The sequence below is a fragment of the Talpa europaea genome, assembly GCF_964194135.1.
Source record: "Talpa europaea genome assembly, chromosome: 4".
Classification (NCBI taxonomy): domain Eukaryota; kingdom Metazoa; phylum Chordata; class Mammalia; order Eulipotyphla; family Talpidae; genus Talpa; species Talpa europaea.
Genome location: NC_140070.1, coordinates 33,558,820 through 33,572,780, shown reverse-complemented (window position 1 = coordinate 33,572,780; position 13,961 = coordinate 33,558,820). Strand labels below are relative to the sequence as shown.

Genomic DNA, 13,961 nt, shown 5'->3' with positions numbered 1-13,961 from the left:
ATTGTGCTTCATGCATTGTGATATTTGTCTGACAGAATCACCTTTTATCCTCAGCTTTCTTGGGAGGTAGATAGGTCACCTAATGCAGTCACTCATGGACCTCTGCCTGGGTTTCCTCACCTGTGAGCAAGACAGTATGCCTACCATCTTCACCCATGAGGATGAGACCCCAAACTCCACCATCAAAATAGCCTGCTCGTGCACTGGGGGAACTAGTTTCTTCTGAAAATTTCCAAGTGCTGTGGGAGCACTTTCTAGTATCTTCAGTGTATGAAAATAGCAGAGGGCTGACTGAAGAAGGAAGTGTTGAGAGGACCAAGCATTGGTCTGTGTGGCTGCAGACTCAGGTGATTTACCCAGTTCTTACAACATACTAGTTAAACTTCTGAATTTCCAACTTATGCTCCATAAATTAAGGAGCACTTCTGCATCGTCAGAGTGAGTGTGAGGATAAAATGAAGCAACATGGAAGACTGAAGCTGTGAAGTGCCAAGCTAATGTAAGCTGGTGTGATAATGAAAGGAAAAGCGGGAATACTTGTCTCTAGAACCAGAGGAATTTATCCTGCGTTGTGACCTTTTATTTATTTATTTTTTAAAGATTTATTTATTTATTTATACAAGCATTGGGTACAGTCAGAAGCGCGGGAGGGTGAGAGAATTCACCAGAGCCAGAGCTGGGAGCAGAGCAGGCAGAAGGACCGAAGTACACTGCTGAGGGGAGCAGCGGGTGGCAGGAGAGGTCTGCGAGCCATGTGGAACCCTCCTGGGGGTGGGGGGAGCAGCCAGAGATCGAACCAGCGCCGCAGAGGCTGCGGGCAGCCTCGCAACCCAGCGCTCAACCGCTGCGCCACCGGGGAGGCCCCATTGTGACCTTTTAAAAGTATCCCCAGTTGAATTTCCAGGCATAATTTTTACTTCTTTAGGATGTTGACTAAATTCTGCGTAAAAGAGGGCCTCCCTGGTGGCGCAAGGGGTTAAGCATCTCACTGTGAAGCAATCTGCAGCCTCTGCATCATGAGTTCGATACCCGACTGGTCAGGGAGCAACCCACATGGTGCAGCAGACCTCTCCTGACTTGCCCACTGCTTCTTCCAGCAGTGTATTTCAGTCAGTCTGCCTGTTCTGTTCCCCACTCTGTCTCTGGTGAATCCTCTCATCCCTCCATTATCTCTGGCCTGTACCCCAGCTCTTGTATGCATAAATAAATAAATCTTAAAAAATAAACAAATTCTGCATAAAGCAATTGCAGTATTTAGTTGAGTAAAGAAATCTGTTTGATTTAGCTTTCACTTTTGTAAGCCTCTCTGTATTGCTTTGAAGTACATTCCAAATTGCATTCTCGTGCCCAGGGGTAGCTGGGGCAAAATGACTAAGCTGTAGTGCAGAGCACTGTGGGCATTGAATCTCACCTGGCTTTTCAGCTCTTGATCTGCAGCATTTTTCAGTTAATTTTTTAAAGAAGTATTAAACTTTCTTCAGGATGTTCACTTAGCTGTTCTAACCATGTCTATGTAAAAAGGGGTCTGCCTCAGGGTTTCAAAGACAAATGATGAGATCAGCAGGCTTGGAAGATTTTTTTTTTTTTTAAGATTTATTTATGGGCCTCTCCAGTGGCGCAGTGGTTGAGCACTGGGCTGCGAAGCTGCCCACAGCCTCTGCAGCGCCGGTTCGATCCCCGGCTGCTCCCCGGCCACCGGAGGAGGGTCCCGCATGGCGCACAGACCTCTCCTGCTGCCCGCTGCTCCCCTCAGCAGTGTGCTTCTGTCCTTCTGCCTGCTCTGCTCCCCGCTCTGGCTCTGGTGAATTCTCTCACCCTCCCGCGCTTCTGACTGTACCCAGTGCTTGTATAAAATAAAATAAATAAATAAATCTTTTAAAAAAATTTATACAAGCACTGGGTACAGTCAGAAGCGCGGGAGGAAATTCACCAGAGCAGGAAGCAGAACAGGCAGAAGGACCTAAGTACACTGCTGAGGGGAGCAGTGGGCAGCAGAAGAGGTCTGCGTGCCATGTGGGACCCTCGCCAGGTGGCTGGGGATTGAACCAGCACTGCAGAGGCTGCGGGCAGCTTTACAACCCAGCTGTGCCACGGGGGAGGCCCAGACTGAAAGATTCTTGATGCCCCCTCACTCTCCCACTGCAAGGACATGAGCTGAGAGAATTTCTTTGTGGCATCTGTGCTCACTATATATTTGTAATTCAGAGCTCCATTGCGTTCCCTACAGTCTACAGACAGGTCTTTGTTGGTCCTCAGTTGTAACAAGAGAAGGATTGGTAGACACAATCATGGGACGCTTTTGAAAGAATGTGATTGATGAGCATCTTTATTAAATACATATTAGTTTGTGCAGCCCAGAAAGAGATCACTGGCCAATTCTTTGTGATAGTAGATTTAGTAAGTTTTCTATAGTATTTGATAAGCAATGTGAAGGACTCGGGAATTTAAGAAGTTAAATCCTGTGGGACTGGAAAAGGTGGCTAAAATGAGCCCCAGCATAAATTCCCTTCCCCTTGTCATCTCTAAGAGCTGTTCCATTTTTGAGCCATGACAGGGAAAGGGGAGTGGCCAGGAGAGCTGTAGCTGCAGATCCCACCCATCTGCACTTGTTTGCTAGTTTGCCCCCTTCTGAGATCTGATCTCCCACTTCCAGTCAGAATGCCACCTCTTGTTAGCACTAAGTTGTTGAGTAAGCATGCTGACTAAATTCATTCACCCCCTCAACAAATGAATGAGGTGCTAAACTCTAGAATAGACATTGGTGTTTTCCTCACTAAGAAAATTCTTTTGGCTTATTTCCCAAATTCTTGCTAACATGAAAGTCATGGAGGCTCATGGGGGCATTTCCTAGAGCTTACCCAACTTGGGAATTCTGGCTTGGAATAATAAAAACTCACAAAAGACTCATTTTTTATTAATATTTTATTTTATATAATTCTTACATCATTTTTCATTTTTACACAATATATGCATTTTCATGTTGGTTATATTCCCCATACAATTGCCCCCCCCCCTTATTTTGACCCTAGTCCTTCCTCTCCCCGCCTCTCCCCCCGCACCCCGGTAGTGTGTCTCTGGTTTATAGTTGTTTGTTGATTTTGACTTTTACTTTGTATTCATTACTCTTTTTCCTGGTCCCTTATTTAGGTTTTCTGAATTCCTGCTATGAGTGAGACCATCCCATATTTTTAAAAGACTCGTTTTAAAATGTATTACTGAATAGAATGGCAAATGTAACAGGTGAACCAAATGTGTCAATTTAATCCTGTCACATGGGAGGCAAGATTAGGGGAAAGTTTCTTTGACATGCACAGGAAGTTGAGATGATTTGAAGGTCCAGGGGTATTATCAGTTTCTATGTACAGATTAATCTAAAACAACAAGCATTCATTATTTTATCATTTTTGCACCAGGGATCCTAAGGCAGCTTTTCTGGTTACCTCTGACTTGGGCTCTCTTACAAGCCTCCATCGTGACCTCAACAGGGACAATGGTCTCCTCTAGGCTTGACTCGAAGTAGATCTACTTCCAAGCTCACAGATGTGGCTGTTGGCAAGTCTCAGGGCATCACTGGTAGTTGGCCGAGTCAGTTCCTTGTCACTTGGGCTTTTCCCTGGAGCTTCTCACAGCGTGTAATCTGGAGTCTTATAACCTAACCTCAAGTGACATCCCATTACTTACCATAGTCTCCTCTTTAGAAGTAAGTGAATCACTAGGTCCAACCTGCAAGGGGAGGTTACATACGAGAATTAATATCAAGGGGTAGGGCTGTTTTAGAGGCTGCCCACCACAAGTGGCTTCTTGCTCTAGTGATAGATCTATTCCAAGACACAGAGGCTGGGCTTCTGTCAACATGGGGAGCTACCTTCTTCCAAGTGATGTGGACAGAGGCATTGCCTGTTGTGGCTTTTGCATTACCCTTTTCTGTGGCCTAAGCTGGCAGGTTCTGTATTGGGCCTTTGGATGAGATCTATGATGCTGCATATCTGTTTTTCAGTGTTTTCTTGAGAGAAGGGGTGTGGTGATTATGACCAGGAGAAGTTTAAAAACCACTTGTCTAAATTTTCTTTTTTAAAAGTCCACTTTTTTTTTTTTAAAGATTTTATTTTTTATTTATACAATAGCTGGGGTACAGGCCAGAGGTGAGGGAGGGTGAGAGGACTCACGAGAGATAGAGTGGGGAGCAGAACAGGCAGACGGACCGAAAGCACTGCTGAGGGGAACAGCGGGCGTGACAGGAGAGGTCTGCCATACTGTGTGGGAATCTCCCTAGCTGGCTGGGAATTGAACCTGTGCTGCAGAGGCTGCAGACAGTTTCACAACACTGTGCTCAACCCGCTGCGCCACCGAGGAAGCCCCCACTTTTCTAATTTGAACTGGCTAATTATAGTAACTAATTGATCAGTTACACTGATGATTAAGATTATTATGATTATTCCCAAGTTACATTGGCTGGCATTTTGGATGTTTTTATATCAGCTTTTTCCCCATTCATATAAAACATTTTCTTATATAAGTATAAGGAAATAGCCTCCTCCCTACTCCCTCCAAAATGCCCATTAGTAAGGAAAATAGTACCTGGCCTCCTCAGTGGTGCAGCAGTTGAGCTCTGGGCTGCGAAGCTGTCCGCAGCCTCCGCAGCACCGGTTCAATCCCTGGGCACTGGCAAGGGTCCCACATGGCGCACAGACCTCTCCTGCCGCGCCCACTGCTCCCCTCTCTGGCTCTGGTGGATTCTCTCACCCTCCCGTGCTTCTGACTATACCCAGTGCTTGTATAGATAAATAAATAAATCTTAAAAAAAAAAAAAAATAGTACCAAGCCCATGTTTCTATGAAAGTCACAGTACTGACCAAATATGACTTCAGTATCTGAGTTTATGGGAAAGAGCTGTCACATCAGAAGGTGACTTGTTGCTAGAGGAAAATGAAAGCTTAATAGCAAGAACAAAAGAAAAAGAAATGTAGGCCTAGAGCTTGCCTTTGTGTGGCTGCCTCAGCACTGCCAGGTTAGGACGTCACTACAGAGCATTTGAAGTTCTTGATGCTCCTGGATTACCCTGGGGTGGGTGTGGGCATCAGGAGTGAGAGATAGTTGCCATTTCTGCTTCCTTAGGCCCGAAAGTTAGTAATGCATTTTAGAAACATTTCCATCTGAAGTACTAAATAAAGATAGAAAGCTTCAGTATGTTAAAACACTGACATTTTCTGGGAAATTTTATTTACATGGAACATATCCAGTATAAAAATTAGAGATTAACCATGAATAGTATTCTCTTTTCTACATGTAACTTTTTGGTAACTGACCATTATGATAATTATACTTTCTCATCTTTGAATAAGAAGAAAATTTCTCGAAGCTTCCTGTTTAACAGTAACTAGACCCCTGATAATTCATTAGAACGTTTTCCCTGTAGATAATAGCGTAACTGGATTTTTTTTTTTTAAAGCTTCCCCTGGTTTTTTCTTCAAACCTGTTAAAGGATGTGATCGATTCAGCAATCAGGAAGTTATTAAAGGCTATTTGAGGTTAAGAAGCTGAAGAATGGAGGAATTAAATGTTACCTCTTCTCCCACAGGGGCTGTTGGAGTCCCAAATTGAGAAGGCCCCCGTGTCTGTGGCCTGTGGAGGTGAGAGCCCTCTGGATGGGATCTGCCTCAGTGAGTCAGATAAGACTGCTGTGCTCGCCCTGATAAGAGAAGAGGTAAAGGCTTTTTTTGTCCTGTTCACTTATCAGTCTGTTTCTCTGGCAATGTAGCCCATGTGCCAGTGGGTCGGTCTCTGTTGGCTGGAAGTTCTTGTTTCCTACAGCTTGTGTAGCTCATGTAAAGGGCTTCCTGTAAAACTCCACTTTGATGCTGGAGTCTGACATACTGGTGTAAGGGGAGAAGGCTGATGCTTTGAATTTTGCATACTTTATCTTTCAGCCTTGAGGTTTTAAATATCTAATTTTGTCAACTTTACCCACATATAACTAAAGCAGTATCTTTATTTTACAGAGGATATATGCTCTGCTCCTGCCTAAAAATTGCTGACTTTTTTGACTTGGAGTATTATGAAAAGTATTATAAAAATGTATCCTAACAATTGTCTAACACTGATTTTGTGGCAGTTGTATTTCTCATGCAAAGTAACATTTTTGTTCGGGCATGTACATGGGTTAAGGTGAGTCTCTGTCAGACAGATGGCTCTGCTTTCGGTGTCCTGTCTCAATCAGGATTCTGAACCTACACAGCTGAGAGCCAGACCATCAACTGAGGTAAAATCTTTAGAGACTGTGATTACCACCTGGAATATTCCTGGTGGGTGTTCTGTCCTCGTTTCCTCTGGTGGCCACATCTTGGGTCCTATGGGATTGTCATTTTTCTGAATACTGATGAGCAATATTTTATATTTAGGCTTTGGGACTTAAATTCTTAATATGGATTGAATGTTTGGAGATGAAACTGGTTGTGTCTTGTTCTCAGTCTACAATTTTAAAATCCAGCTATAGTGGGTTGAGTAGGTTAAACCAAGCTTTGTCTCTGTCATAATCTAGATAATCACTAAGGAAATTGAAGCAAATGAATGGAAGAAAAAATATGAAGAAACCCGACAAGAAGTCTTGGAGATGAGGTTAGTCTGGAAGTTGGGGAAGGGGTCGGATACCTTTATGCAATGTTAGATTTAATAGAAATGAAGTGATTAAAATATTTGCGTATCACAGAACCAATTGTTCTGAGCTTGAAGGCTTTGCTATTATACCTTAATTTGTGAATGATAAAATGACTTCATATATATTGCTGACTAGGTAAAATATTTAAATAATGTAGCTATTTTGAGTTGTTCAGAACATTACAAATAACAGAACCCACATTATTCTAGTCTTTTGAAGACATAAGTTTGTTTTAAAATATCCATTTGAAATACAGTATAATAAGTGATATATTTTATAATGGAGGCATTATAATTCACTAATTATAAAATTAATTATACACGGTAACTTCCAATTTCATAACAACCAAATGAATTATAAAAAATGGGTTAACATATTCAGCAATCAAAAAAGATGAAATAATGTCATTCACAGCAACATGGATGGAGCTAGAAGGGATCATGCTCAGTGAAATAAGTCAGAAGGAAAAAGAAAAATGTCAGGTGATTTCACTTATGGGAGGAATATAAAGGAGCCAAATAAAGCATTAGGGAAAAATAATAACAATAAAAAACATAACAAAAATAAACAGATAACTATAAATCAGAGAAATCAGAGACATTCTGTGGGGGAGGGAAAGGGATCAAGATGAGGGAGGGAAGAGCACAAGGGACTGTGGTGGTGGTGCATGGGTGAACTGGTGGTGGAAATTCTATAGGGACTACCCCTGAGAAAAGAAAGCAAACATTGTAAAAAAAAAAAAAAAAAAAAAGAACAATGATGCAAAATACATATAAATAAAAAAAAAAGTCAGTTAACAAAACAAAATTGACTTTAAATTGAAATCCCTTTATTTTTCTTCTCATTCCTTAGAGAGTTGGGAGTTAGGAAATAACTAAAGATGATACTAAAGAAGGGGGAAGGGAAATTGACATTTCTATACTGTGCAGCCATCCCTTGAATGATCAAGATACAATTAAAATATGTCCACTCTAATTTGTGACTTTTGATTGATTTGGCGGTTGTTGTTGTTGTTGTTTTAACATTTACTGGGTATAAAGCCCCATGCTGGAGGGTGAGGGGCAGTCCCTGCCCTTAGAAAGCATACAGTAGCCATTGTAGAAACTTGAGGACCACCCTGGAGGAGTGGGAAGACATCCTTTCTCCCTGAGGGGATCACAGGGAAGAGACTGTCACTGGAGAGGGTTGGGAAAGCATTATTGCACTGCACTAACAAAAGGTTAACACAATAGAATGATGTTTAAAGTCTGAATAACTGGGATGCTTTTGGAATTAGGAGAGTAAAATAAAATGTATAACTGAATAATGGGGCATACATAGACTGTCTGAAAGGGAGGTATGGGGCCAGGAAAGATTGAACTCAGATCATACCTCTTAGGAGGAACCCCAGAAAATGTCATTAACTTAATTTGTAAGAGATTAATTCTAATCTATTACCTTGAGAGTCATTCAAAGAGATGCAAAGAAAAAAATGCCTTCATTTTTTCTTAATTTCTTTTACGATTAAAAAATATATTATAAAAAATTTTGTTACTGTGAATAGGAGTCTTGTTAAACATCAAATCTTAAGGAAATCCTTTTGAATGTTGACAAATCTTACGTAAATGTTAAAAAAGAGAGTCCCAAAGCAGGTCATGTAAATTTGTCATAGTGTGTTAATGTGTTCAGTTATTTGGGGCAGCATTTCTCTAATTCCTGTCCTCTGGAAATTCACTTCTGATAGTAATGTTTTATTTCTTTTTTTAAGGAAAATTGTGGCTGAATATGAAAAGACTATTGCCCAAATGATTGGTAAGGAAAATTCTTTTCTGGGGTATGAGACACAGGATTCATGAATGATCTTCAGTTCAGGCCATTAAGTTTATTTTGTACATCACTCAGACACAGTTGATGCTCATATTTGCAGCAGTTCTGTTCTAGAAAGCTGCTGCAAATGCTGATTTAAGGAGTACTGAAGCTGTGTTCTTAGAGGACTCTTAGCTGAAAATGTGTTCACCAGGTGACTGTTTTTTGCTGCTCTGCACTTGTCCATGAATGACAGGGACATGCTACATCTACTGATTGTGGGGATACAAGTAAACCTTAGTGCCGCGGACCAGCACAGCAGTAGACGATGAGGCCACCTCAGGGTTGAGAGAAGCGTGCAGGGTGGTCAGGGCGTCGGCGAAAGAAATGACAAACAGACACACTTCAAGAGTGAAAATCTGAGTGTAATTTTCTTTGAGTTTGTGACCAGTATATATATGTTTTCCAAAAGCACAGGAATGAATATCAAAGAAATTAGCTTGCCCAAGGGCTCAGTCTGTCACCATCAGGGAGGTGATCTACATAACAAACAATGACCATTATAGAAGAAAGAAGGAAGTTTAGAAAGACAGATAAGGGATTAAAGTTGTAGTTCTAGAAAGACCGGGATAAGATTTTTAGCATTCTTGTAGTGGTTCTTGGTGGTCTTATCTTTTGATAAGCTTCTGCCTTTTCAGGGAACTTCCGCTGCACTTCCTCTGCTTCAGGCTGTTCCCGCCCCCCCCCCTTGCCCAGGCGGATCTAGGGACCATTGCGAAAGCCATTCCTAAAGATCACTGCGGGGGGGGGGGGGGGGGGCAGGTGCAGCAGGTAGGGTTTTGCTGTTCTCCCCCTGCGCGCTGGTTGCCCAGCCGGACCTAGGGACGGTTAGCCCTAAAGGTCACTGCAGGGGGAGGTGCAGCACCTTAGCAAATAGGCCAACTTACAAATAAGGAGTCCACAAATAATGAGGACTGATTATAGTTAGTTTCATTCTAGAGAATAGCAAACCCTTGAATTCTGTGAAAAGTCCTCGCCCAGTACCTAGAATGTTGATGCTTTTGGCCAGTTTAGCCATATCATTAGTATCCTTTTGGGTGGGACCTCTTTGCTTTGGTATCCTTTACACCTCTGCAAATTGTCCTTTCCCTATGTCAAACTTATTGATACCTTTACAAGACAACAGTGGCTCATCTTCCTGAATTTAGAACCTCTCCTAAGGACTATCTTCTAAGGACTAGCACTCCAAGTGGAAGTCAGTTCTTCCTGAACTTAAGCACCAATATGATATTTTCTAACATCAACATCATCTAATGCCTTCCCAGCAGGGTCTTTGCCATACCTCTGTGTGGAATATTCTCCCAGGTACCTCGTGGCTTTTGCCCTTAGTTCTTTTTGGGGCTTGGCTCAAATTTCTGCTGTGAAAGAGATCTCTCTATAAGATGGAACACACACCCCTCGTGCCCTGCTTTGCTTTTTTCTCCTGTCACTATCAACATACATCATACATCTCCCTCTACTAGAATGTAGGTCCTTGAAAAAGTGAGAGCTTTGCTTTGTCCACTGCTGGGTCCCCACCACACCAACCACTGTTCATTCTTTATTGACTAAATATGCCAATGCTTTTGATTGTGATTTACAGAAGATGAACAAAGGACAAATATGACCTCCCAGAAGAGCTTCCAACAACTTACCATGGAGAAGGAGCAGGCCCTAGCTGACCTTAACTCTGTGGAAAGATCCCTTTCTGATCTCTTCAGGAGATATGAGAACCTAAAAGGTGCTCTGGAAGGGTTCAAGAAGGTAGTGTTTTCTTTTCCTTCTGTCCCTTTGCTGGTGTGTTTTCTTGGTAACAGATCTTTAAACATGTGTGCTGGAGGTGTTAATAGTCTTTTAAACAGGGATTCTAGGCACCTTTTGGCCTTGTACCTTCTGTTTCAGTGAAACTGGAGACATATTTATCACCCTTTTTTCTTTATGTGGTTGTTCAGGACATTTGACCCAATGGGTGACTTGTCTTTGGTCCTTCTGTCAGGCCAGTATACCCCAGAAACAACCAGAGTGCAGCCCTCAAGCCTTGGGAGTATTCTAGAAGTGTTCTTTTGGATAATTTATGAAGTCAATATTAGTAAAAGTAAAAGGGATTCTAACCTGAAAAACTCAGGCTGCATATTCTAGAAAAAAGTAAGTGTATTGTTTCAAATTAAGATGCCAGTGGACATCTTGATTTAATATAGTTTACATACTATCAGTAAGACACATTTATAGTAGTAAACTTTATTTTTTCATGTTTCATGAGTTGTCTTTTTTCATGAGACTGGCTAATCAGATTGCCGTTCACTTTTGAATTAACTTCTTTCCTAAAGTAGGTGTAACTGAACCTTACTGGTGTGATTTAAAATTAATACATGGAAAAATTATCTAAAATTTCTTCAGTGAGTATATTTGTGTCAGTGAGATAATTTGATGTTCAAATTACCATGGAGTATAACTTAAAAGACATTTGAATAAATTAGGTTTTCTCATTTTTTTTTTTTAATATGAAAACTCTAGCACATGGCATGTTACTAGTAAAAGAAAAACAAAATAACCTTTTGTTTTAAATTGTCATTTTGGAACAGAATGAAGAAGCCTTGAAAAAGTGTGCTCAGGATTATTTGGCAAGAGTTAAACAAGAGGAACAACGATACCAAGCCCTGAAAATTCACGCAGAAGAAAAACTAGACAAGTAAGAGCTTATGCATATTCAGTTTCATTTTTCGTGATGTGGGGAGATTGACAGAGGCAAAAAAAAATCACTGTTTGGCAATTCTAGATTACATGTGTATGCATGCATGTGTGCACACATGTTAATTTTTTGAATAGGTAGACTATTCACATGATTCAAACATTAAACAAAATAAGAAAATACACTGTATTTCCCTCCCAACCTGTCACCCCTTCCATTGAGTTCCATCTCTCATCTCATACCAGGTACTTCATCTCTTTTATCCTCTAGATATACTTTCCATCCTTTGTCCCCCTGCTTTATTGAGATATAATTGACATACAATATTATGTGAGTTTAAGTGTACAATGTGTTGATTTGATAAATTTATATATCAGAATGATTACCACTTTTAGTATTGGCGGACACCTCCTATCACATCACTTAATACCATTTTCTTATGTGGTAAGGTGAAGCATACCTCACTTTTTTCACTTAACAGTGTATTTTGGAATACTTTCCATATCAATCCATAAAGAGCATCCTTGTTTTTTTAATAGCTGAATGGTATTCTGTTGTCGGACTATATAATTTTTTAGTCAGCCCCTGCTGTACATTTGAGTCATTTAAAATCTTCAGCTACAAGCAATGTTGCAGTAAGTAAAATTGCTGGAGATATCCCTGAAAGTGAAAAAAGCAAGGGAGAGGCTGGTGGTGGCTTGAGGGCAGACAGACTTCTGAGGAAGGTAGAGAGTGCCAGGAGCCAAGAAAAATGTCCTGAGAACTAAATGAAAAATAGAAGGAGGTCTTGCTGAAGATGCTGAATAGTGTGACCCTCTTAGGAAGTGGTTCAGTGTGAGACAGCCTTAGTTTTACTGAACTCTTTTAATGTCAATCCTCTTTCTTGCTTTGAATTGTGATGCTTTGTTCCATTAAACTTGTACCTTATTAAACTCTTGAATGACAATAAATAAGTAACCTTGAATAATGATCATTTGGCATGCTTATGAATTTTCTGTGTGATATAAAAGGAGTTGCTGAGCCAACAAACATATGAATTATTATAATAAATATTATCAAACTGCCCTAACTAGGCTTTTTTTTCCCCTTCAGTTTACTTCCCTAGCCAACGTGCAAGAATATCTCTTTCCCCTACAGCTTGGCCAACAGATCAGACTTTGGTTTTCTGCAGTTCTAATAGATGAAATAGAGTATTTAAATTTAGTTAGGTGTTTTTTTTTAACACTTTTTCTTACTATGAAATAATTTCTAGGTCAGATGGACATCAGTGGTTAGTATCCGGATTGATGACTAACCATGTGCTTTCTTGTCTCCTTATTCTGCAAACAAAACACCATAAACAGAGCCAATGAAGAGATTGCTCAGGTTCGAACAAAAGCAAAGGCTGAGAGTGCGGCTCTCCACGCTGGACTCCGGAAAGAACAGATGAAGGTGGAGTCCCTGGAAAGAGCCCTTCAGCAGAAGGTACAAAGAGGGAGATGGTGGCCTGACTGAATCAGGTGTAGACAACCCAATATATGAAGCCCTTTATTGCAATCTTCCCCTGCAGGGGACCATTGGCAGCATCTAAGTATATTTGGTTGTAACTACTAGGAGATCCTACTGGCATGTAGTGGGTAGAGGCCAGAAATGCTAAACAGCCTACAGTGCCCAGGGCAGCCCTCCCTGCAGACTGAACTAGTAGATAATGGCAACAGCACCATAGTTAAAATCAGTGGCAATATGGCCTCTATTTTCACTGCTCAGCAGTTCTTGGACTTCCTCTTTCATATGCCAGTATTGTTTTTCTTACTGTGTTTCACGTACTCATAATTGTGACATCCAATTCAACTAGACCAGGGTTTTTTCCCCTATGTGGTCTAACAACTACAACAGAGGGATACTCAGTAAGACTATAGAACCCTAGACCCAGGCAATGCTGATGGATTGGGTGAGGTCCAAATACCACAGATAGTTCCTATGATAACAGGAAATTTTGAGAAATAAGAGTTTGTGGATGAGTTGCAGAGGGCTGGCCACTAACCTCACTCCCTATTCAATGTAGGCCTAACTGAGCACATGAACATTTTCTAGGAGAGATGATACATACTTTTCCTTTCTTTAAGAGTCTCTGACATAGCAAAGTTAAGAACCACTGAATTAGGATGTCTAGGTAGAGTATAGCCAGCCTTGGAACTATTTAACTAAAATTGCCTTTGGCTCAGGATACAGAGTGGCCTGCATAATCATATCACTTATTTTTCAGAACCAAGAAATTGAAGAACTGACGAAAATCTGTGATGAACTGATTGCAAAGCTAGGAAAGACTGACTGAGTTTTCCCTGTTAAGCTCAGCAGATCTGCATTTGGCTGCTTCTCGTGACCACAATTATCTTGCCTTATCCAGGAATAATTGCCCCTTTGCAGAGAAAAGAAAAAAAAAAACTGAAAAAAAAGCACATGCCTACTGCTACCTGTCCCGCTTTGCTGCTGACGCAACAGCCCTGGAAGGACCCCTGGAGTGTTGCACAGTCCTGAATGAGTGGGATCTGACAGTCCTCGAGTCTTTCTCAATTCTCTGTCGATAGTTCGGATAGACAGGCTGCTAAGTTTGGGTTTGTGATTTCTCTATCTTCAGTTTGTTTTGGGTCCTCTTTACTTTTCAAAGTGCATTGAGTTTGTGGTTTTGTGCTTACTTGGGGTCATCTCCTATCTATCACCTGTCTTATTTTGTCGTATAACCTATTTATTTCATCTTTCACATTTTATTTTTAGTATTAGTGGTTTTACTTAATTTGACCTATTGTTACTTCC

At 41.0% G+C, this 13,961-nt stretch overlaps 1 protein-coding gene across 13 annotated transcripts in view; it reads left to right on the top strand.

Moving 5' to 3' along the window:
- The window catches only part of TACC1 (transforming acidic coiled-coil containing protein 1), a gene marked incomplete at its 5' end in the record, with an annotated part of 96,806 nt that extends 83,063 nt beyond the window's left edge, over window positions 1-13,743 (top strand). For 11 of the 13 annotated variants that reach the window (XM_084231456.1, XM_084231459.1, XM_084231458.1 and 8 more), the window contains 7 exons: window positions 5,579-5,704; window positions 6,539-6,615; window positions 8,403-8,446; window positions 10,083-10,243; window positions 11,062-11,168; window positions 12,512-12,632; window positions 13,414-13,743. In XM_084231456.1, coding sequence (XP_084087582.1) covers window positions 5,579-5,704; window positions 6,539-6,615; window positions 8,403-8,446; window positions 10,083-10,243; window positions 11,062-11,168; window positions 12,512-12,632; window positions 13,414-13,482 — 705 coding nt within the window. In that variant the 3' untranslated portion in view covers window positions 13,483-13,743. The remainder of the gene's footprint in view (window positions 1-5,578; window positions 5,705-6,538; window positions 6,616-8,402; window positions 8,447-10,082; window positions 10,244-11,061; window positions 11,169-12,511; window positions 12,633-13,413) is intronic. The other 2 variants (XM_084231463.1, XM_084231461.1) reach the window with 1 other exon arrangement.
- Window positions 13,744-13,961: the final 218 nt, after the last annotated feature.